The sequence below is a fragment of the Lepisma saccharinum genome, chromosome 26 (assembly GCF_977018435.1).
Source record: "Lepisma saccharinum chromosome 26, izLepSacc3.1, whole genome shotgun sequence".
In the NCBI taxonomy this organism is placed as follows: Eukaryota; Metazoa; Arthropoda; class Insecta; order Zygentoma; family Lepismatidae; genus Lepisma; species Lepisma saccharinum.
Genome location: NC_139254.1, coordinates 7,893,616 through 7,916,989, shown reverse-complemented (window position 1 = coordinate 7,916,989; position 23,374 = coordinate 7,893,616). Strand labels below are relative to the sequence as shown.

General features: G+C 36.5%; 1 protein-coding gene across 1 annotated transcript in view; it reads left to right on the top strand.

Annotated features, from left to right (window-relative positions):
- Nucleotides 1-20,943, top strand: part of LOC145979332 (pancreatic triacylglycerol lipase-like) — a 67,673-nt gene extending 46,730 nt beyond the window's left edge. Inside the window, exons 5-11 of the mRNA XM_083112186.1 lie at nt 1,734-1,854; nt 4,977-5,093; nt 5,593-5,715; nt 7,393-7,656; nt 10,203-10,335; nt 16,271-16,462; nt 17,392-20,943. Of these exons, the coding sequence (XP_082968312.1) occupies nt 1,734-1,854; nt 4,977-5,093; nt 5,593-5,715; nt 7,393-7,656; nt 10,203-10,335; nt 16,271-16,462; nt 17,392-17,542 (1,101 nt within the window). The 3' untranslated portion in view covers nt 17,543-20,943. The remainder of the gene's footprint in view (nt 1-1,733; nt 1,855-4,976; nt 5,094-5,592; nt 5,716-7,392; nt 7,657-10,202; nt 10,336-16,270; nt 16,463-17,391) is intronic.
- Nucleotides 20,944-23,374: the final 2,431 nt, after the last annotated feature.

Genomic DNA, 23,374 nt, shown 5'->3' with positions numbered 1-23,374 from the left:
TGTATTACTATCCAATAGGTTATAGTCCCAAGTGAATCTCTTGAACGAATCATTTTTATTGACTTTAATATTCAAGGGTGTAAGGGGCAACCTTTTGACACGGTTGTTGAAGGGCCAGGAACTCATAAATTCTAATGGGTTCTATTGGGTTCCGCTGCAGGACCGGAACTTTTTTCTCGCACAATTTAAATTCGGTACAAGTTGCGTATTGTTTCATTGAAAAAAGGTTCCTGGACCGAATTCAAATTCATCCGAAAAAAGGTTCCTGGACCGTATCTAAATTCAGTGGGAAAAAATGTTCCTGAACCGAATTTTAATTCACTCTGAAAAAAATGTTCCTGGACCGTATTTAAATTCAGCCGGAAAAGGTTCCTGGACCGAATTTTAATTCGTTCTGAAAAAGGTTCCTGGACCGAATTTTAATTCATTCTGAAAAAATGTTCCTGGACCGTATTTAAATTCAGCCGGAAAAGGTTCCTGGACCGAATTTTAATTCGTCCTGAAAAAGGTTCCTGGACCGAATTTTAATTCACTTAAAAATGTTCCTGGACCGTATTTAAATTCAGCCGGAAAAGGTTCCTGGACCGAATTTTAATTCGTCATGAAAAAGGTTCCTGGACCGAATTTTAATTCACTTAAAAATGTTCCTGGACCGTATTTAAATTCAGCCGGAAAATGTTCCTGGACCGTATTTAAATTGATCTGGAAAAATGTTCCTGGAGCGTATTTAAATTAATCTAAAAAAATATTCCTGGACCGAATTGAAATACTTTACAGATAAAAAAGTTATTTACGGTCCAGAACCCATTTACGCTTGCTGTTTTCCTCTCATGGACCGGAATTGAATTTATTTAAAATTGCTGGATCTTTAACAAACCTGCCTTTTGGTAAGGCGCCCAATAGTCAACCTCACTTCCCCGTAGTACACCCCAGTTACTACAGTCTTGCAGGCGAACGAGGTTCTGGCGCCTGGCCAACGGGCAAGATATCCTTTGTGAGGTTGAGTTGTCCTGTGTGCTGAGTGCCCCTTTACAGCCTCAGCTTTTGACCTAGGGAAGGAGATTCTAGTCCTCATAGACAGTATAGTTCTAGCTCTTGTTAAGTAAAGAAGGGTTGAATTAGTTTAAAAAACATAGCGAGAAGTTTTTAATAGACATATTTTCTTTTCTTGGTAGGGACATGTTCCCAGTTGTGTTTTATTTAAGGGGCTTACCCCCCCCCCCCCCGTATTGGATGACGGGCAAAAATAGCTTATGTGCTGTTATACCAATACTATAAGAATCAATCAATCATTAAAAATCATAATGAACTACGTAGATTTGATGCGGGAGCATGTTGCGTGTTCGACTAACGATTTTAACCCCGAAAGTTCTTGGTTCAAATCCCGGTAAGAGCAAGGGTGATTCGTAGGGTTCATCCTTTCATCAATTTAATTTAATCATAATTCATCGTTACAATTAACAGTAAAAGAAAAGCCTCTTTAAATAAATACAAATGACAAATATACTCAGTAACTTAAGACACTTGAAACTTTTTTTAAAATTACAATTTGATCCAGTGCAAATTTCTCATTTACGATTAACTCTAGCTAATTCAAAGCAAATACGTACCTTAACATCAATTTCCTGTCCCAGTTTGGTAGATATGCACTTAAAAACATAAGAGTTGTGAATATTTCACACGTTTCTCTTTATCCTATCACGTTATTTACATTTCGCATCTTTATTTTACAGGACGAAGTTGGCGTGAAACCCGAATTGTGTCACATAATAGGCCACAGTCTGGGTTCACATCTTGGTGCTTATACTGGCCAAAGACTGAAAGACTTCGGTGCGAGGCTAGGAAGAATCACTGGTAAGAATTACTAGCTACATCTATTGTGGTGAATCATAAACACTTAAGAAAGTTTCCCCTGAAGATGAATACAATTTTTTTTAACACTTATTACTCGTATCGTAAGTTGGTGACTTCCAAATATGCATAAGAAAAACAGTGTTGCAAACTCAAGTACCCTGAGACTGTACGGTTGAAAATCCACAATTCATATTCGTCTCCTTGCTAGCGTATATACAGTCATGCTATACAATGTTCTTGCGTTGTATTGTTGTTGGGCGAATTCTCTGTGCGGGCACGATTTAGTAATTTGAATAGGCGACTGATGACATGAATTTAAGATTGAAGTAATGGTTTGGTTGGTGGGAGTATGTGTACAGTGGGATGCACAAGTATTTTTCTGCAAATTATCCATGACTATTTTCAATAATGTTTCTCATGCATCCTACGTGTTTTCAAGGAATATATGTTTACGTATGCTTGTACGGAGGTTGTCAGCAGCTTGTTTAACCATTTGATTCAATTCTTGAAGCTCTCGCTGGTTAAAACTACGAGAATAAACATAGTCATGGACAATTTGTTTGGCAATACTTATGCATCCCACTGTATACATAGTAGATGTCTATGTTAACCGATTCATACCCACAGAACCAGGGGTGCCCATCCCTCTCCCAACACCCATTACGCACTCCCCCTCAAGAAGGTAGAACATTTGCCCCCCCCCCACCCCCCCGGTTATGCCGAATTTATTACTCAAATTATTTTTGTCAGACAAAATTTGCGGAAAAATATAATACCAGAGGTGCAACCACGAATTTTTGTCTGGGGGTTGGGCAAGTACCAGGATAAACGTACCAATAATAATAATAATAACAATAATAATGACTTTATTATTACTACTACTAGCAGTAGTAGTAGTATCAAAGACGTTATTATCCTCATAAATTACGCAAAAAGAGGGTAGAAGTCTGTGCTAAAGCATTTGTTTGGAACAAACCATTTCAAATATTTTTTCAACACCGTCAATTTCACATTGGCTAATAATGGAAATCAAACACACAAACTGTATTTTTGAATGGCAGAAAATGAACGATAAATGCATTCCGAAGATACATGTGTAACTTTCATGTACAACATGTTTTACGCATATGCAACATGGAGCGACATAAAATAAGAAAATACATATGCAACAAGCTAACACTAAATTGTGTACATATTCAAAACTTATTCAATACAAATATACAACACATATTATGGAAATACAGTACATTACAGAAAAGAAGCAAACTGCGAGGGAAGCGAGCAAGAACATTTTTAGATCAAATTTTTGCAATTGAAAACAAAATTGATTTAATAGGGCACAAATAATTTCACTGGACGCCATGGCATTCTCTCTTTTACATTCTGCGCCCATGGCCGACTCCCGCCGCCCCTAGCTACAGCTCTGAACTTGACGAAAACGAGAAAATCAGACAATGCGAGCGAAGCAAACAAGACATTTTACAAAATGTATTTTTATTTGCATAAAATTTGAAACCGAAGGGGGTAATTGCTCCTCTGTGCCCCCCCCCCTGCAGGTGCTCTTGGCCTTCAATGTTTGTTCCCCCTTGCCCCCCTAGAATTGACTTCCGTCAAAGGTTGATGGGGGCAAAGACCCCCCCCCTGTGGTTGCATTGCTGTATAATACAGACATATTTAAATAATATGTGTTTACTTCAGATACTTTAGGCTCACTGCCATTGTTAGTCAACCTTATTCTGCACAGTTCTTCTGCTCGACTAACCTTGTACTAATGCGAATACCACGCCCTCCCCCCTCCATCCAAACCAATTCTATAGGCATAAGAGGTGGTGTTTCATTTCAACCCTATCGCCGCGATCACCCACAAGTAGGTAGAAAAACTATACATAATAACCAAATCTAACGATACGATCCCCCTATTTTTGTGTAAATATATATAAAATTGATATAAAATTCCCATGACGCAGGCGCGTCACGAACCCCCCCTATGGGCACCCCTGCACAGAACCATTCATCGTCAGACGCAACGTAGAAATTAGGGAATGAATAGTTTTAAAAATGTGTGTTTTTTCCCTCTGGTCAGGTAAACTTTGAAGGTTACTGTCAGGAATAAACCAGGAACACAAACTACATATCAAGTGTATCTTTAACCAATCTCTTTCGTGTAAAAATGGCTGTAAACCTTGCAGTAAAAGCACTAATGCGATAAGAATCTAATCTTACATATTCTATGAACTGGATATTTGTATCAAGTTATTATTATGGTTCGTTCAATCGATAGTCCTGCCATCTGTTGGAGAGTTCCAAGTGAGAGACTTTTTGTACGGCCAAGTCCTGAGCAGGTCCACTAGCGCGTCTGCTCAACTCAGCACGTAATTCCGTGCTCTCCCGATAGATGCCACTGCACACCAACCACTTTGGACATCTCGCCATCTTTAGGCCATTTCGAGAACTTCTTACTTTCCATACACCGTTCGTTTGCTATTTTTTTAGTGGTTTACCAACACAACCCCAACACCCCCCCACCAAATTTCCTCAGCACCCCCTAAACATTTTCACAAAGGTCCAATATATGGCCATTTTGGCTCTAAATTTATACTTGCACCCCTCACCACTCCCAATAATCAAGGCTACATTTAGACGTTCGTCGTTCGTATAGCTAACCACTACACCAGTGTGGCTTGTCGCACATTTTGTTCGCTGCATTACGCATTGTGCAACCTTCCTGGTTTGATTCATCATCAGGACACATATTTTTGTTTTGACCAGTTGTCATAAAAGGCACGTCAAATGTAGAAAACATGGCAAAATATAGAACTGAATAAAACAAAAAAGGAATGTAGTGACCTCCGAAATTCTTGCTCATGACACTGTTTAATACAGTGAAAGGTATCACTTTGGCATCTGTCGGAAATGACATTGGCAAATTCGAGATTTGAACCCAACATCACCAAACAGAACAGCTTGCCATCATTTAGATTTGTAAATATGTATACTGTAGATACGACTGGTGCCTGTAGGAAAGTCGCTAACGCATCCGTACAACGACAGTGCCAAGTCTCGTCTTGATACAATTCATATTCGTAAAGTAGGATAATGTATATCTTGTTATTTTCTTCCAGGTATGGATCCAGCCGAACCTCATTTTGGAAACACGGATCCTGTTGTTCGGCTCGATCCTACAGATGCCCTCTACGTGGACGTTGTTCATACTGATGCCGGACCTTTCATCAGTGGAGGTTAGTATAACCCTACAGGTTTCACACAACTTGAACATCTGATTACAAGGCGACGACGTTACCACTACACCATCCGGGAAACTTTCCTCACACTTTCATCTACAACAAAACTTTACTTCACAAACGCTTTTAGCAACATCACAACTTCATTGACAAACATGATAAAGTGGTACTTAAAGTTCTTGACAGGTAGATACTTTCACTAAACAACATTGACGGACAGGCTTATTTTAGTATATCAAACTCTCAATCACAGACAGCTTGAAGTTACATACAAACTTTTTTGAAACAAGGGACATTTGAACTTGCACCAAAACTTCAATGGCAGGCACTTTCATCCACAACGAAAGTTCAACTTTGAACGAGAACAATTCAAATCTATCAACTCCAATAAGTGTGATTCAAAACCAACATGGAGTACTATAGTATGCCAACTTAAACTTGTTTCATAAATGTTTTGACTGCAATAACAACGTTCAAGCGACATTTTAAATTACAGGTTTGGGACTGGATCAGCCAATGGGCCATGTGGACTTTTATCCGAATGGCGGTATAGTGCAGCCAGGTTGCGGAAATGGAGTGATGGACTCTATCAACAAAGAACGAGGAAGCATTGTTAGCGGTAAGAATTGTTATTTGACAAAATGATTTTGCCTGCTCGATTGACATTTGAAATGGAAATTAGTGGTGTCACTAAAGTGCACCTTAAATTTTTAACTGCATTTTTGGGCTAAGGAGGAATATTTTATCCATATTTAGCCTCACATATTTAACTTAGCACCTTATTTGGCTTATATTCTACAATTGACATATTTTTAAATGAGATGTATTAATATCGAAATTTAACTATCCCTTTATACTTATTACTGTTATGGGCTTACATACACATGTATGTTCTGTCAATAATATAGTTTAAGTATTTGCCCAACTTTTATGATTAATATTGTAAGACTTTCTTCAGCATCTAGAACTAAACAAACCTCCAATGGATTCAGAGGCGACAAATGTGGATTCAGCGCCACCTCCTATGCCAAACCGTAAAAGGGACAGCCCAAAGTTGTCAAGGAAAAGCGCAACCATAGTGATTTGGGGCGTCTATACTTGACTAAAGCGCCACCAGGGCTAAACAAACAAAAACCTGACGATATATTTCTCGACAGAGGTAAATCCGGACGGAAGACCGAAATAAGACCCAGTTTCAAACTATCATTTCAACTTCTTAACTTTGCTGTTCCTTTATCCTATGAGTATATTCTTAACTATCATGATTTATATTTACATTTATTTTTTTATTCTTTATATACACTTTTATAATCAATACTCATTTATTTCTTGTTTGTTTTAATCAATCTCATATTATCCAGTATCCTCCTATTTCGTTATTCAGTCCTCTTACCTACCTTTCTCCGCGTTGCCATCTATTGTCGCGTTTTTAAACTACGAGTAGTTTCTTCCATATCAACGATTGTGTGGGGCTGACTAGGCCCGTGACATTAATGAATCCTTGTTCTAACTATTTTATATTTAAATTATATGAATTTTTCAAATGGTGAAATTGAAATGTGTGACGAAAATTTTCACAAAGTAAAGAGCAATGCTTTTTTATCAGCACAGACAATTTCCTACACGAACCTTTATTACGTGTATGTAAAGAATAAAAATTGATATCAAACTTATAGTCCGGCCGATATGTGCAGATATTTGGCTGAATTGTGCATTTTTGTGATAAAAGCATGAAACTTGGAATGTAGTTTAATATCCGTCCTAATATCATTTTAAAGATTTGAGGCATTTAAAATACCCTGTTGATCAGTAATGGCGGATGTTTTCAAAATGGCGGTCGATTTATTAGTATATCTTTTGACCCAAGCGGTGTAAATGAACTAACTTTTATTGGTCCTGTTTGAAAATTTATCTTTGTTATTGGTCAAAGGGAAGGAAAACTTTAAAATAGTGCCTACAAAAGCATTCTAAATGCCTATTAGTGACGAAAGATACTTTGATTGCCCATGTTTAAGGGGCACGTTTTTCAAGATTGTTTATAAGAGCTTAGCATTTTTGTATCCAAAGTATTATTAATTCATTTATTCATTATTTCTTGCACAATCTCCTCAGATTTTTAAACTTGCAAAATCTAACAATATGCAAAGTTGCCAGACACTTGTAGATATAATTATACGTCTAACCCTACAATGTTGCCAGAATCTTATAACTTTAATTGCAATTGTAATATTGCACTGTTGCCAGATACAAGTATCTGTAATAAATAACACATCTAACATATTTCACTTCCTTGCAGGCATTCGAAGGTTCTTGGGGTGCAACCACGTCAGGTCGTACGAGTTCTTCATCGAGTCTATCAACACGCAGTGTCCGTTCCAGGCTGTTGAGTGTTCTGGATGGAACAAGTTCGTCTCCGGGAAGTGCTTCTCCTGCAACCCTTCCCTAGGGAACTCCTGTACGAGATTCGGCTACCACTCGCCTGATTTCCTATACGGGATTAGGCCCAACAGGAAATTCGTTACCATGTTCTTCATGACGGGCGGCATGAAGCCATTCTGCCGTGAGTATTCATTTGTTTTTCTTAACAGATATTGCCACCGACAAACGCGTTGGCATTTCTAGACTAAAATTTTTAGACAGGAATGAATTGGAAAATGATAGCGCGGGAAGATATTACACATAACAGGATAACTCGGATAACAGGATTATCAAAAAGTAATGTGGCCATTATATTGTTAGTACAGTGGAACCTTAATAACTCGAAACTCAACATCTCGAATTCCTTGATAAGTCGATTTTTTTTAATCCCCTTGAATTGTCCATAACGCCCAATACTATTTTGGCCCTCAATAACTCGAACCTTGGTAAGTCGAAATCCTCGATACCTCGATTTTTTTTCCCCCTCAAGTTCGAGTAATCAAGGTTCCACTGTAGTACTGAAATAATTGTGAGACTTGTGTACACAGAGTATAATTTCTGAACTTGCACGAGCGATAGTAATTTACGTGAGCAAGGCATAGCTGGGATTCTGAAGTTTCACGAGTGGTTGTTAGATTACGGAAATGACGAGAATCAGTGGCGCAACCACAGGGGGTCATTGCCCCTCAACCTTGGTCGGAAATGAGTTCTAGAGGGGGCAAGGGGGGCAAACATTGACGACAAAGTGCACCTGCAAGGGGCAATTTCCGCCCAGAGCTTCAAATTTTATGCAAATAAAAACACTTTTCGTAAAATTGAGACTGGGCCTATAGCATAAAGTGGGTTCCGAATCAATATGTGCCTCCACCGGGTATCGAACCCGGAACCCCTTGATCACAATGCGACGATGTTACCACTACACCATCGGGGAGGCACAAAAGTTGTAAATGATATAATGCGCCCTATTAAATTAATATTGATTTCAGCCTGCAAAAGAATTGGATTCAAAAATTTTCTTGCTCGCTTCGCTCGCAATTTGTTTGTTCGCTGTAATGAATTGTAAATCACCAGACAGAGAAATAAGACTTGTCTTAATTGATTTTGTTTTAAATGCAGGAACAATTGTTTGGAGGGAAGGGAGCGTGCACATTTGAGAGACAATTCATGTCATTTTTGCTCTTGGTTCATTGTGAGATGGATGAATTGGTTGTGTAATGTATTTAAATAATACATGCTGTACATAATATTTGTTAAAGAAACTTTGAATACGTACACAATTTAGTGTCCACGTCACTCCACGTTGCATATATGTCAAACATATATCGTGCATGAAAGTTATACATGTTAATGTAAATGTAAAAAAGAATTATATTTGGAATGAATTTATAAAACATTACTAATAGTAATAATAATGTTGGTCCTGGGTTCGAATCCCGGGTTGGGCATGGATGTTTGCTAGTATCCATTCATAATTTTCATCATGCCATCACTCATCCCCATCTTCGCAAATTAGCCAAAAGTGGCACAAGAAGCGAAGTAAAATAAATCAAATCAATAATAATAATAATGTTAAAATAACATTATTTTTATTAACATTATTATTATTAAAATTATTATTATTATTGGTACGTTTATCCTGGTACTTGCCCCCCTCCCCCCAGACAAAAATTCGTGGTTGCGTCTCTGAAGAGGACAAATTGCTTGTGCCAGATAGAGAACACTTTGAGATAGAGTTGAAGCAACCGTATGTTACTTGTTCCACTGGTTCAAATTATTATAGTTTCTAAAGCTACCACCAGATTGGACACTCTTTGCTAATATAATAACTATACCCTATTTTAAAATATTACCTCATCTTTGAAACTTGCAAGAATTTTTCCGTTCTGATTAATGTGGCGACGGGGATTGATATTTTTCGGTTTTCCTATAAAACGGTCTATTGCCTGAGAAGTGCAGCACTGACTACTAAATACAAAAGTCAAAATACCACTGTTATGGTTCGTAACCGCTGTTGGGACTAGGCATGTCATGGCCCCATAGTTTATTCAAGTCTGTGTTTCAAAATTTTGAGTACTGTGGTCTGTGAAGGAGGAAAATTGAGTTCTGTGCCGGAATCATTAGACCATAAAAAAATTAGGAGTAAATTTTGTTTGAAAATAAGGCAACTATCGAGCTGCCATTTGACAATGTTTTCTACTTTGTATTTTATAGGTACCCCGCACCTTTAAAGAGGGCATGTGCCCCCTAAAGGCCTATTTCTTTCAATAAATCTTGAATTATTGTAAGACTATATGGTGATTAACACTCGGATGTCTGAAAAAGTAACAATAAATGTTCAATGAAATTAGCAGATGACAGCTTAATATCACCACCCCTCTGCCCCAGAGCGTAAATGCAAAATTCTTTGACTTGTCCTCATTCGTTATTATTATTATTTATCATCATTCATCATCATCTTCGCCACTAGCCAATTACTTTTTAAATTAAGGCACTCTGGAACTGTTATTTTTTGTGCTAGTACACCAACTTACGTCACAAAAAAACATTCAAACGAAAAAAGTGGCCAACGAACCCACCTCTGCATTCCACCTTGTTGCTGACGTTTTTCTAATGAAGAGACTTTCTGTTTGCAATGTTCCAAAGACTGTCTTTGGTATTGCCCTAACCACGACATCTTGTTTATTGCAGGATACCACTACAGAGTCACTTTGCTCATCTCCAACTCTCCGCAAAGCGTCTCCCACGGAGGGGACATGGGGGTGTTCTACCTGGTATTGTTTGGAGATTCAGGCCATAGCTCCAGGATCAAACTGAACTACAGGTAAGACACGAACATTTGATTGCATTCCTTTAAGAGTAGTGAACTATTTGCATACAGTCATAATTGGCATATTGAAAAGGCACTAACATTTATTTCACTTTCCATAGTAAAAAGCACAGTGAGCCAAATTAAATTATTCACCAATCGTTCTTGGGGGGGGGGGGGGCGCTACTGAAAATTTTGTCTACTGTTTTCAGTAGATCAATAGGTGTTTTGAAACACCTATTGTTTTCAGCTGATGAACTCTACTGCTAGTATTTTCTACTGTTTTTGATAGCTCAATTGTGTCCACTGTTTTCAGTAGTTGAACTGTATTGATAATGTCTTCAGTAACATAATTGTACAACTAACGTTTTTATTGTGCTCAGTATATTGATACGAGAAAACAGACCGGGGTGAGTTGAGCATGTTTTTATGTTTAAATTTTTGAAGGTCTTAAAAATTACTATCCAGTATTGATGAAGTGCTACGAGCAATACCTGTAGTTTCCTTGACGAATGTGAATTTTCATTACACCATGATGCTACAACTTGCAAAGTTATTGCTTGTTTTTCTTAAGCGTGTCAGTATTGTCAATTCACCCCATCTATGGAGTGAGTTGACTATATGTGCGTGGTCAGTTGACAATATGTGTAATTCTACCCCATACATGGTTTGGAATATTTTATTTCAAACAATATACTGCCTTAAAAATTACGGATTATAAAAATGTTTTCAAGTGAACAATATAACATGAGACATAAATGTTCCAAACTTTTGAAAAAAACTTTACAAAAGTATTTACGGAATTTTTTACCCAGTGTTTATTTTTATTGTTATATCACAAATACAAATGAAATATACTGTCCTATAATCCTAATCTAATATATATTATTACAAACAATGTGTCTATATGCTAAGATGTTTCTGATGAAACAATTAATTGAAGAACAATTTTCTCAATAAGCCTACAGTATTGTCAACTAGCCCCTTTCTTCCTATTGTCAACTCACCCCGATCGCCATATTGGACTTCCTGGTCATGCCGCTGCTAAACATTGCAGTTTAACAAAATATCCGAATGTAGTATCGGTACAATTTACTATAGTCTTCTGGCAGGCACGTATCTAGAAATATGTTTCGGGGGGGGGGGCGAACCAAGTGTCTCAGGAATAATAATAATAATAATAATTATAATGTTTAAATTAAGATAATTATATTAAATCAAATTAATACTAATTAGAATACATAAATTAATATTATATTATTATTACACGATTAGGTCAAAATACTGTAGCTATAAAAATAGAGATATAACAGAGCATATTCATTACGTAGCTTCTTACCTTTAGTTAAGATCGGAATAATTTACATAGAAACAAGTGCTCTGGTAATGAAATTAATGTCAAATAGATGAATAATTGAATATTTATCGACAGTATTATTATAAGATGATCCACCCCGCCCCGCACATGTTAATAAATTATGAAATAGTTGAAGTGGTTTTATTATGTGCAAGTTTTTATTAAGCTTTTGCTTTATGTTAATATAAATAAATTAGATTCCATGGTTATTATTGTTTTGCATTCTTGATTTACTTTTATTGTGTGTATTGATGTACATTTGTTAATGACACTCACAACTACACTAATTTGTATATGTTTTCGATATTATTCTTGTTACAGTAGATTTGAAATTTAAAGTAATTGCTTATCTTTTGTTTGTTGTAACAAAAACTCTGCCCCCGGAAATTTTTGGTGGGGGAATTTTGAGGCCAGGATTTCGCACCCTGACATAAACTATGTGCTTACTTACTTTGAAAACGTATAAGAAAGAATATAGAGTTGAGAAAATGTACTTCGCAAGTAAGAATTGATGTTACAGCCATGCACTAGAAACTTTGTGAACAAGACACTCAACTTCTTAGTTGTGAGTTGGTTCTAGAGATGACACATATTCACAGCAAGCTGCAATGTTGCCAACTCTTGACTGGTGGGAATAAAATTGACTTTGTCAACTCGCCCCTATGGGCAACTCCCCCCGGTCTCCCCTACTATTATCAGTAATGAAAAAAAAAATCGTATTTATGCAACTGAAAATGCAATGGAAAAATCGTAGAAAACAACTGAAGTAAATGTATGGTAAAGAGCATGTGAAATTTTCAACTTAGGAATAATTTCTATTTCTTGTTCATCCTATATTCACACGAAAGCAGCAAAAACTTTGTTGAAACAAGGACCTGGCCCCAATGCTTAAAAAACCAACAAGCAAACACTGTCGACTACATTGATCAAAATATTGCTAATTTCTGCAATTGCATTGCACAGACGTAAGAATAACCATGGAAATTCCATGTTGAAATAAAAAAATCAACTGATACGATCATGTATTCGAACAAAAAACTGATTTAAGGTTGAGTTATTTATTAAGAAAGATTCCTATTAACTTATTCATTAAGATATATGTGACTTCAGTAGTATTCATTAGAATTCAGAATACATTTATTTCATGTGCTGTTTTTCCAATCAAGGGCGCCGACTTTCCAAAATTTCTGTGGGTGCACATCAATGGCGGTTAGATCTGTAATTATCAAGTATTGTATACTTTAAACAACTTACATGCACAATGATTGCAAGAGGCAATGATATTATCAACACGTTACTAAAAGAAAATACCACATTCATACAAATTGAAATGAAAAAATCTTCATAAATGCAAATAATTTTAATTGTATTGAGTCATTCCATGCCAAATCAAACACAGATATGTGCAATTTTTAACCTGACCATCTCCGATTTTCATGAAATTTGGGGAGTTGAAACTATGCATAGAACTTAGTAACTATGAAAATGTTTAGTCTCGTGCATCTTGTAATTGTTAAATTATTCAAGGTCAAAGTTTGCAGAAATTGCCTTTTTTGAGCCCGCTTAGCTATACTAAATCTGCTGTAACTCCGCCCCTATTTCGCCTAGGAAGCTCAAATAAAGCTTACTGTACAGGGAATTGAATAAGCTTTCCAGTGATATATAACAAGCCTACCTTTGGATAAAAATATAATTTTGTCACGTGACCTTGACTTTTGACCTTGAATATCTCAAAACATGTCATCACCAAAAATCGTGAAAAAAATATATTTGGTCCCTCATACCATACTCTAAAACATACCAAAAAATCATTCTGGGATTGCAATGGGATCAGAAGATACAAAATAATATGTGTAACTATGTGACTGATAAAAGCCCCATTACATGAACTATGAAGATTCAAATGTCCCTTAACACCCCCTACAAAATGTGAAGGAGTTATCCTGGGTATAATTGGTCATATAATAAATAGGTTAGGCACAGGGAGATCCCTAGCCGTGTGTGTCAAGCGCAGATCCGGCATATTGTTGACTGCCATATTGAATTCAACGCAAGAATTTCAAAGGAAAGGGGGTCATGTGCTATATCAAATCAGGCTAGAATTTCACGAGAAATGAAGTGACGAAGGTTTATCCAACATATATTAAACCAGCAAAAATTTATTACTGCATGCGTGCTTACAGGTGTTAAAAACAAAGCATTGGAATGCTCCTAATGTGTTAGGAACTCATCGAGATCACGCTGACATCTTGGGAGAGAAAGAAGTATACGCACCATTGCATATGATTTTAATCAGCTACATTCACCAAATAGTTGAATAGTGAAGAAAATTGGGAAAAGTATCTCAAACAATTACGTGATACTTCCTTCGGAATGAAAAATTCTTCAGTGACGAGGCAAATTTTTATGTTCACGGTAAAGTTAATAAAAATAATATGCAATACCTGTGATTTGCTCAGTCGAATGGTTGTGCTGGTAAGCTAATTATGTGGTATAATGTATGGCGAACGGAAATGGTTGGTCCATATTCAACAACGGAACCTTAAATGGTGAGGGCTTCTTTGATTTGTTAAGTGAACAGGTTTTTTCACCCTTGCTTACGGGATATGGCACTTTTCGAGAGTTTTGAAACAGGACAGTGTGTGACCACACTATGTAGACATTTTCGCAATTTCTTCATGGTAATTTTCTAGGTAGATTGATGAGCACACGGGGATCTATTAAAAGGCCTGCACATTCCCCAGATCTAACATCTTAGGAGGACTTTTACCTTCAGAAACATTTGAAGAGAATGGCGCATGCACTAAAAGTCCCTGATATTGACCATCTGAGAGAAGGCATAGTTGCTGCTTGCGATGTTGTTGCACATGCTACATTACCAAATGTTCTATGCGAGTGTGAGAGACGTCAACGAGTGTGCTCACAGGAACATTGACAACATTATAATGTGCATATATCGTAAGTGAAAGATATGTGTATAACTTTTTGCTGGCGTAAGATACGTTGGAAAATCCTTCGTCACTTCATTTCTCGTGAAATTCTAGCCTCATTTGATATATCACATCACCCCCTTTCCTTTGAAATTTTTGGGTTGAATTCAATATGGTGGTCAACAATATGCCGGACCTGCGCTTGACACACACGGCTAGGGATCTCCCTGTGCCTAACCTATTTCTTTTATGACCAATTATACCCAAGATAACTCCTTCACATTTTGTAGGGGGTGTTAAGGGACATTTGACTCTTCATAGTTCATGTAATGGGGCTTTTATCAGTCACATAGTTACACATATTATTTTGTATCTTCTGATCCCATTGCAGTCCCAGAATGATTTTTTGATATGTTTTATAGTATGGCATGAGGGACCAAATATATATTTTTCACGATTTTTGGTGATGACATGTTTTGAGATATTCAAGGTCAAAAATCAAGGTCACGTGACAAAATTATATTTTTATCCAACTGTAGGCTTGTTATATATCACTGGAAAGCTTATTCAATTCCCTGTATAATAAGCTTTATTTGAGCTTCCTAGGCAAAATAGGGGCGGAGTTACAGCAGATTTAGTATAGCTAAGCGGGCTCAAAAAGGGCAATTTCTGCAAACTTTGACCTTGAATAATTTAACAATTACAAGACGCACGAAACTAAAATTTTTTATACTTACTAAGTTCCATGCATAGTTTCAATTCCCCAAATTTCATGAAAATCGGAGATGGTCAGGTCAAAGGCTGTGTTGATTTGGCATGGAATGACTCTATTGCAGAATGAACTATGCAAGGATTTTGTTGTGAACAGAAACTTCAAAATGACTAACTTTATGTACCAAATAATAATAATGATAATCATGACATGTTAACTTTCAATATACACATTCCTTCTTACTTCATTTGCACTTATGAATTTGTTTGCAATTTTGGTCAATATACTTCCATTGTTATTGTGGGGACTGAATTTGACTTGGTCAGAGACAGGCAAGGAAGGGGGGAATGTGTTGCTTGGTTGCCTTTGTACAAACACATTTGAAACAATTATGTTTTAGAGGTTAGAAATTTTAACTTCCATCTCAATGTTTCAATTGCTTATTATTTTTTGATAATGGCAAGTGAGAAATATTTACTTTATTTAGTTTTTATCAAATTAAAAATCTTGTGGGTGCGGCGCACCCACAAGATTATTTATGTGGGTGCTCGAGCCCCGGAGCACCCACGTAGTCGGCGCGCATGTTTCCAATACACTTCTGCATAAAACGCTGAAAATATGGTGTCAAGAATTAAACTATCTATGCTTGGAGTCAATAAATGATTTTATGACATATTGTAGCAAGTATTATGCATTATTATTCATTTTTTTTCAGTACAGTAGCCCTACTGATGAAGTAGCTGTTCAGTCGACCTACAATTGGGTTTCAGTACATTCCTTTGTACTGAAGGCATTTGAAAACAGTAAAATTATTCTACTTTAAACGGTAGAAATTTCCAGCAAGGAGGGGGCGCTAGTAGTCTGTCAGTCCTCCTCCCTAAATACGCCACCATGTTTGCAAAAGGTCATAACGACACAGAAGGTCTTACAAAGCTTATTTTTTCCTTACAGAGAGATTTACTTCGAGCCAGGGAAGAAGTATGTGATGATGGTCCCCGCCGAGTACGTGGGACCATTGAATAAGGTTCGCCTGGAATGGGAGTACTCGTCGTCTGTCCTCAATCCCCTCACGTGGAGGATCCTCACCGTCCCAAGGATCCACCTCAGTTACATCACGGTGGAGGGCCTCGAGACTGGAGAGAAGTAAGTGTTACTTCGTGTCTTTCTAAGTAATTGCACAGTAGTACAATCTTCAGTGTCATATGTTTAACACCCCCATGTCGGTAAGTAATGATCAGAAGCAATTTCTTGCCTTTCGTCTGCCCAAGCCACACAGGAGATCTGGAGTTAGAAATTTCAAGTGGGACCCCCTATGAGCCTTCATGATCAAGTGCAATGCACATGGCATTAATTTCTTTTACAGTTTTTTTTTAAAGAAAAACATTTCTGTAAGAACATAATTACAAATTACATGTACACAAATCCAGACATGCGCAGTTATGCAAACATCTTTTTATTATGTACAAATTTCGACTCTTGCCCACAACAATTAGATAGAAAACATGAGTTCAGCATTGATTGACGAAAATATCCATCAATGGCACTATTCCTTGCTACTATATTCTTTTATCGTAATTTCCAGAGTATTTGAAGGGTCTGGAAAATAAAAGGAGGTAAGTCAATGTTTTGTTTGAACTGAGGAGATGGTGGTATTTCGATCCTAGATGAAGAGAGGCATAGCTGAGAGGTATGAAATGGGAAAGAAGTGAGTTAGTAAGGCTTATTCCCCCATTTCCTACCTCTCAGTCATGCCTGTTCATCTAGGATCGGAGGAACACCACTACCTCGCTTAAAACAGAAAATTAACTTACCTGTTTTCTTCCCTGACTCTTCATTTGTATTATATGTTTGTTATTTTACGTCGATTTTGTGCCACTTTTGGTTAATTGCGACAATGAGGATGAGTGGATGATTTTTCTTTCTTGCAAGAGGATACTGGTAATCTGGAACTTATTGTTGTAGAGGGAAAACATCAGCGTGCTCATAAATTAAGTACAGCATTTTAGTTTGAGTACCGTCCACACTGGTATGCCGTACTTTAATTAAACAACTGTTTTATCTTGTTCCCACAGAATGACTTTCTGCACCAACGACAGAGCTATGTTGTCTAAGGTTGCTCACATCCTCACGTGGAAGAACAGCTGCGTCGTGATGACCAAATCGTCACTGGACGATTCTCCAAACCGGAACGCTCTTGATGCCAGCGGGGAACCTGCAGACTAAATACATCTAGCAAATCTAACCATAAACCACTAACAGTATCCACCAGACGATGTACATGGGAGAATAAAATGGTTCTCCGAGTTCCTGATCTTGATCGGACGGCTTGTGCATGTCTCTGCATGTTATCACCAGTACTTGCTGCTTCAATCAACTTCTGGCCATGCTTTTGCCTTTGGAATAGTGGATGTAAGCACGGGACATGGAGTACGAACTGTGGTGGATGATTTTCAGTGGATGAAGAATCAACATGGATGAACATTGGATTCTAACACCTTGGATGACACGTATATATTGGATGCACGATTGATGGGTGAAAATACCTCGGTTTGTTTCAATTTCGATAGTTTACTTGCCAAAATATGCTGGATTCAACCATTCTCTTTTATATTGTGCCTCTGTCACTGACAATAGGTTCAGTTTGTAGTCAAGACTTTTCTTCCACAAGCTTTTCTTATGCAAGGATGTCAGAAAAAAGTTTAGTGGAGGCAGAGCGGGAGGTATATTTGGGGCGGTATTCACACTAAACATATATAAATGGCATAATTGGGGTAGCTAAACATTTTGCTCACTGGTCAGGCAATCATCAGTGAACAAAATGGTAGTATCAACTAGAATTGATCATAAAGCCTGATGTGGACATTGGTATCCCACATCATCAAACTACCTCATGACAAACTGCTGATCCAGGATAAGTACTGTTAATATAAATGGCAGAAGTAGACAAAATTATGCACGACTTAAAATTTGAATCATATTTCTGCATGGTGAGGTTAGTGAAGTTGTGTGATGTCAAGGCAGTTGTGAATGATGCCAGAATTTCAAGCAACGGTTGAACATCATCTTTTGATTTTTGGTACATGGAAATCATTGCTAGCTCACCCTGACAGGACAAATATAATGTTTGATGTTGCCGCGTGCAAAAATAGAACCTGCAAGCATTACTTGCATGGTGCAGTGGAGTGGAAATGCTCTTGACAGTGTACATAATGTCGAGTCAAGTGGATTAAAGTATTTGAGGAGCACTTGAGAGACTTAGCAAGGAGAAAGGAAATTCTACTTTCACCAGGACCAAGTCAATGGAGAAACAGATGGTTGATAGTCACTGCTCCGACCACTTCTTGCAAAAAAATGCATTTAATATTTATTCATTAAATCAAATGTCACTCAGTCATGCAAATATTTCAACTATCCTCCTGTAGTCCCTTGAATTTTAAGTATTGTGTTTTCATAGCTTTGTCAATGGCATGATCGTCTATTGCTCCATGTGTGTACTTTATTTACATGTATATATATTAGTTAAATAACGCCTTACACTTAGTTATGTAGCATGTCTGTGTAATCATTGTCTAAGTAAATTTTTCACACAACCCTCTGTACTTATTAGAATTATAATTGCAATGAATTATAAGCCTAGATAGAATGTCTCAGACTCTAAGATGTTCATTACTTATTATTAGCTTTTTTTAATAATAATTCACTTATTAAGACATATCATGGTACATGAGAGTTGCAACAAGAAATCCAAACTTACTAACAGAGACATTTTTTCTTTTCAATTTCCTTTCATTGTTGTCAACAATGGCTGTTGCTGACAAAACCCTAAGATATTACAAAAGTTCTGAATACTGGGATTGGTAAAGGCAAAGTGATTCAATACATATATAATTTTTTTATATTAGTATTGAATTATATTTATTATGAGCATCGGACAAATACATTTTTATTAATTTTCCGTAACATAAATTGCTTAAGTAAGTGGGAAAACAGGATTAGAGTTGCACCAATGAACTACAACACTAATATTCTTTAAAAAATGTACCAAGTGTGGTACATTACATTCTATGTACTTATTGGTGAATTAGTAAATTAAAGTATGTTTCACGATTTAACCCCAATTAGAAGGAAAATTGTGTATATTTTTCTACTGATATGGTCTATGTGTAAATATTAGAAATTTGAAAATAAGCATATTAGTGTCATTTTATTATTTTTTTTATTTGCACTACAAATTTGCTTGATGTAAATGTCATTAGATTTACAGCAAGGTTGTATGAAAAAGTATGAAAAATATAATTTGACTTGAATATGATTACAAAGATTATCTTATCAGAAGGCAAATTATTTTACATTCGCTCAACCTTATTATTTATTATACTTTACTGTCGTCTGTTTTATGACATTTCTGCTTATGTTATTTTTTTTTGTTATTAGTTCCTTACCAATGCTATCCATGCATTATTTTAAGAATCATCATCTTGATTTTGACGTGACTTGAGTTTGAGTTTTAAGTCAGCTTTATGCACAGATAAGCTAATCGGGATTCGAACCACTATGTGCTTCCAGAGGTATCAAACCCGCGACCTCTTGATTACAAGTCGTCGGCGTTTCCACTACGTAATCGGGGAGGCTGCTTGCTTTTGAAACTACTAATATTGCGAATCATAGTTACCCAATAGCATTATAACCAAATGCCTCAGTTGTAATTAAATGTTATAAATATTATTTTATTGAAATATTTGAGTCATATGTAACAGTGACATAATTCTTTCAATATAAATTTGAGAATTGGCAGAAAATACTAAAATGTTCAAAGCATATCAACTGCCTTTTAATATTGTAGCTACAACAAAGAATTGTGCAAGGCCAATGATTGTAATATATTTCATGTGTATATTAAAATTGCAGTGATATTTAACAAATTTAAGTTACGAATACTGCGAAAGTGCAAAATTTAAGATTATGATGTGAAGTTAAAAAGCTAAATGTAAAAAAAAATGTACCTGTAATGCTCAGAATCTTATTCTATCGGATTTGTGAAAATGTAATGTGCATGTGAACAAATTAATATTTATTAATATCAGTAGTTGTCAAACAAAAGTTACGGTTATACATAACCAAGCTTTATTGTGAAATGAAACACAATACATGGGAACTTGTATCAGAATCATAATTTGAAATACCTTTATGCACAAGTAATTACACTAGCATATAAACAACAATTTTAACATTATCACTTTACAATTAGATTTGAGTACTAATCATCTAACATTGTGTGAAAGATTATGTATGATTGTTATGAACGATATAAGTAATTTATTTATTTTTGATCATGTGAGAATGAATGATTTTCATTGTCGCTTTTTCCGTTGCATATTTATGAAACACGCATGAGTTTTTAGTTACCTAGTTAGGAATGTTTATATGTTAGAACTATTATCATATGTGTGATTCTTATTTTTTATTCTTGGCAATATTACTCTTAGCATAACTTTATCATGCAACTTTTATAAAATGTAGTGGGAAATAGTGAATTTATTTTTAGTAAAATTAGAATTTTGCTAGTACTGTAGTAGCTGCATGTTTTGTATATTTTGTACATACATATATTTATTGAAATAAAAACCTAGAAAAATTAGTCAAGACTTTAATTAATTTGAAACTGCAAACATAAAAATAGTTTTCGACAAGAAAATTATTACTCGTCATTTCAAGTGTTCTATTTTGTCAACAATCTGGTCGTGAATCAGTCTTTGTCTCTTGCCATAGGCGTGATGAGTGGGATCGAATCGGGCAGTCAACCCATCCTGGAAATTAACATAATTGATTTCAGATCAGAAAAAAATGTATTTTTCTTTTTATAGCCAAATACAGGAATTGAGTTCAGTTAATTAGTATCCCGTAAAATAATCAAAGGGGAAAATGGGATATCACGAAAAAATTAAGTCCAAGAGAGACTCATCTCTGTGAATTTTAGAAATTCGAAAAATGAGATTTTTAAAATGTGACTGTCACATAACGTAAAATTCATAATTGAAGCTCTGTACTAAGTTTAAAAAAAAATCTTGAACAAAATGTGCAAAAGTCAATAATGAAATGGAATAATTATGCATTTCTGTATATTAATTGTATGGAATGCGAAAAAATACAGATAAAAAGCTTGCTGGATATGTACTTATGGATAGAGTAGATGAATATCTCCAAGGATATAATAATACACTAAAACCTCGTTAATCCGAATCCCGATAAGTCGGACTTCGGTTAATCCGGAAAAGCAAAAGGAAAAAAAAAGCAGAATGCAAGGTTTTAAATGTGGCTAGAAGTCAACAAGAGAACTTCCCAAAGAAAAGGCAGTCAACCACTGATGAAATTCTGTTTCCCGCAGACTTTGTACTGTACTGTATAGTGTATTTAGGCCTATGCCCTTTAAATACATCATAATAAACGTGTTTTGTTGCCATAAACGGAGTTTTAATGCACTTTCTACTGTTCTTTTAGGTTATTTAAGTTAATCCAGACTTTCGTTAAACCGGTTTTGCTGTAATATCAAATCATTAGTTGATTTTTACTTTTCAATTTTATATCCTCTACAAAATTTCTTACATGAAAATATGACGAACATGATATTTTAAGTTTTTATAACGGTTTGAGGAATGAAGAAATATCACATAAATAATAGCCGAGTATAAATATCGAAAACTAGCATTCAACTCAACAACAATCAGATCGATTTTTTAGGTAAATGTAGTGGCACGAGGCTAATGACATCATGTCTCCCTAGACATATAATTTCAGATATAACTTTAGGTCCAGTTAACTGGATTTTGGGGGTAGCTCCCCCCCTTCAGTACGGCCCGCGAGAGCTAGTTACATTGTTGTAAAGGTCTATTAGATCCATCCATTGTCTATTTATGCTACTGTGATTAGCAGTCGCAGGAAAGCACAGGGCAAGTGTTTGCATTTTCTACCCAGAGATGGAAGCACTTGGTGCTTATTTAACTTGGATACATTATCTTCGAGGACTGCTGTCTTCGTCAGTGTAATCGAACATAATCGATTGTACGATTAATTGATTGATTTGACTATCTTGCGCCGCTTTCCAACCACTTTTGACCGTAGCCGTAACTTGGCGGGATCAAGGGGACAGTTGCCCCTCCAAAATTTTCAGGTTTTTAAAAAAGTGTAATTTGTTAACCTCCTGGGATCTGAGGACCAAAGTAATAAAGAGCAATATTTGTGATTTCGCAAATGTAACGATTATTCAGTAAATAACCCTGAACATTATTTTTATGAAATGCAAAACTTTTCGAAACTGTCCCCCTAAAGTTAAGGTCAAAGTTCGATTCCGCCCCCTCAAGTAAGCTCCAAGTTACATCCATGCTTTTGACTCATCGCCATGATGATAGAAAGGTAAAGTTCTCCCCTGTGCTTTGCACCCCGCCTTGAAGGCGTATAGGAGGTGTGGAGTTAGGGCCACACACTTTCTTGATCACGGCCGATGGTGGGGGTGATGTGATCAGCACAACGCCCCTGGCCGCCTTTACCCCAACCCACCTCTCCACAGTTTCCTCTAGGCACTCACTTTATACAACGCTGGGTGGGCGCCAGAGCTGCTTGAACAGATGGAAAAAATCGGTGGTCCTACCCAGAGTCTTCTGGAGCCTGTTTCAAGCATCGGATTGCGGTGAAACTTGGTATAGACATACAGGCTGTGGAGACCAAGGAGAAGTGAATGCTGATTTAAAATAATAATAAAAAAGTATTCACCACCAGGTTGAAATGTGGCGCTGAAATCTGGTTTTTAGATTTAGATAGATTTATTTCTGAAATGCGAGCCCTCAGGCTGAACGCATACATACCAAGTGTTCGTTTACAATTATAAAAACTGAAAATAGATAATGTTAAACGAATAACTCTATATCCATAGACACATATACAGGGCATAGGCGCCGACTCCATGGGGCTTGGGGAGGCTCGAGCTCCCCTAATGTTAATCGTGCCACATGAACTTAACTTTAAATACACATTTGAAATGTTCTAGAGACCATCAACTTT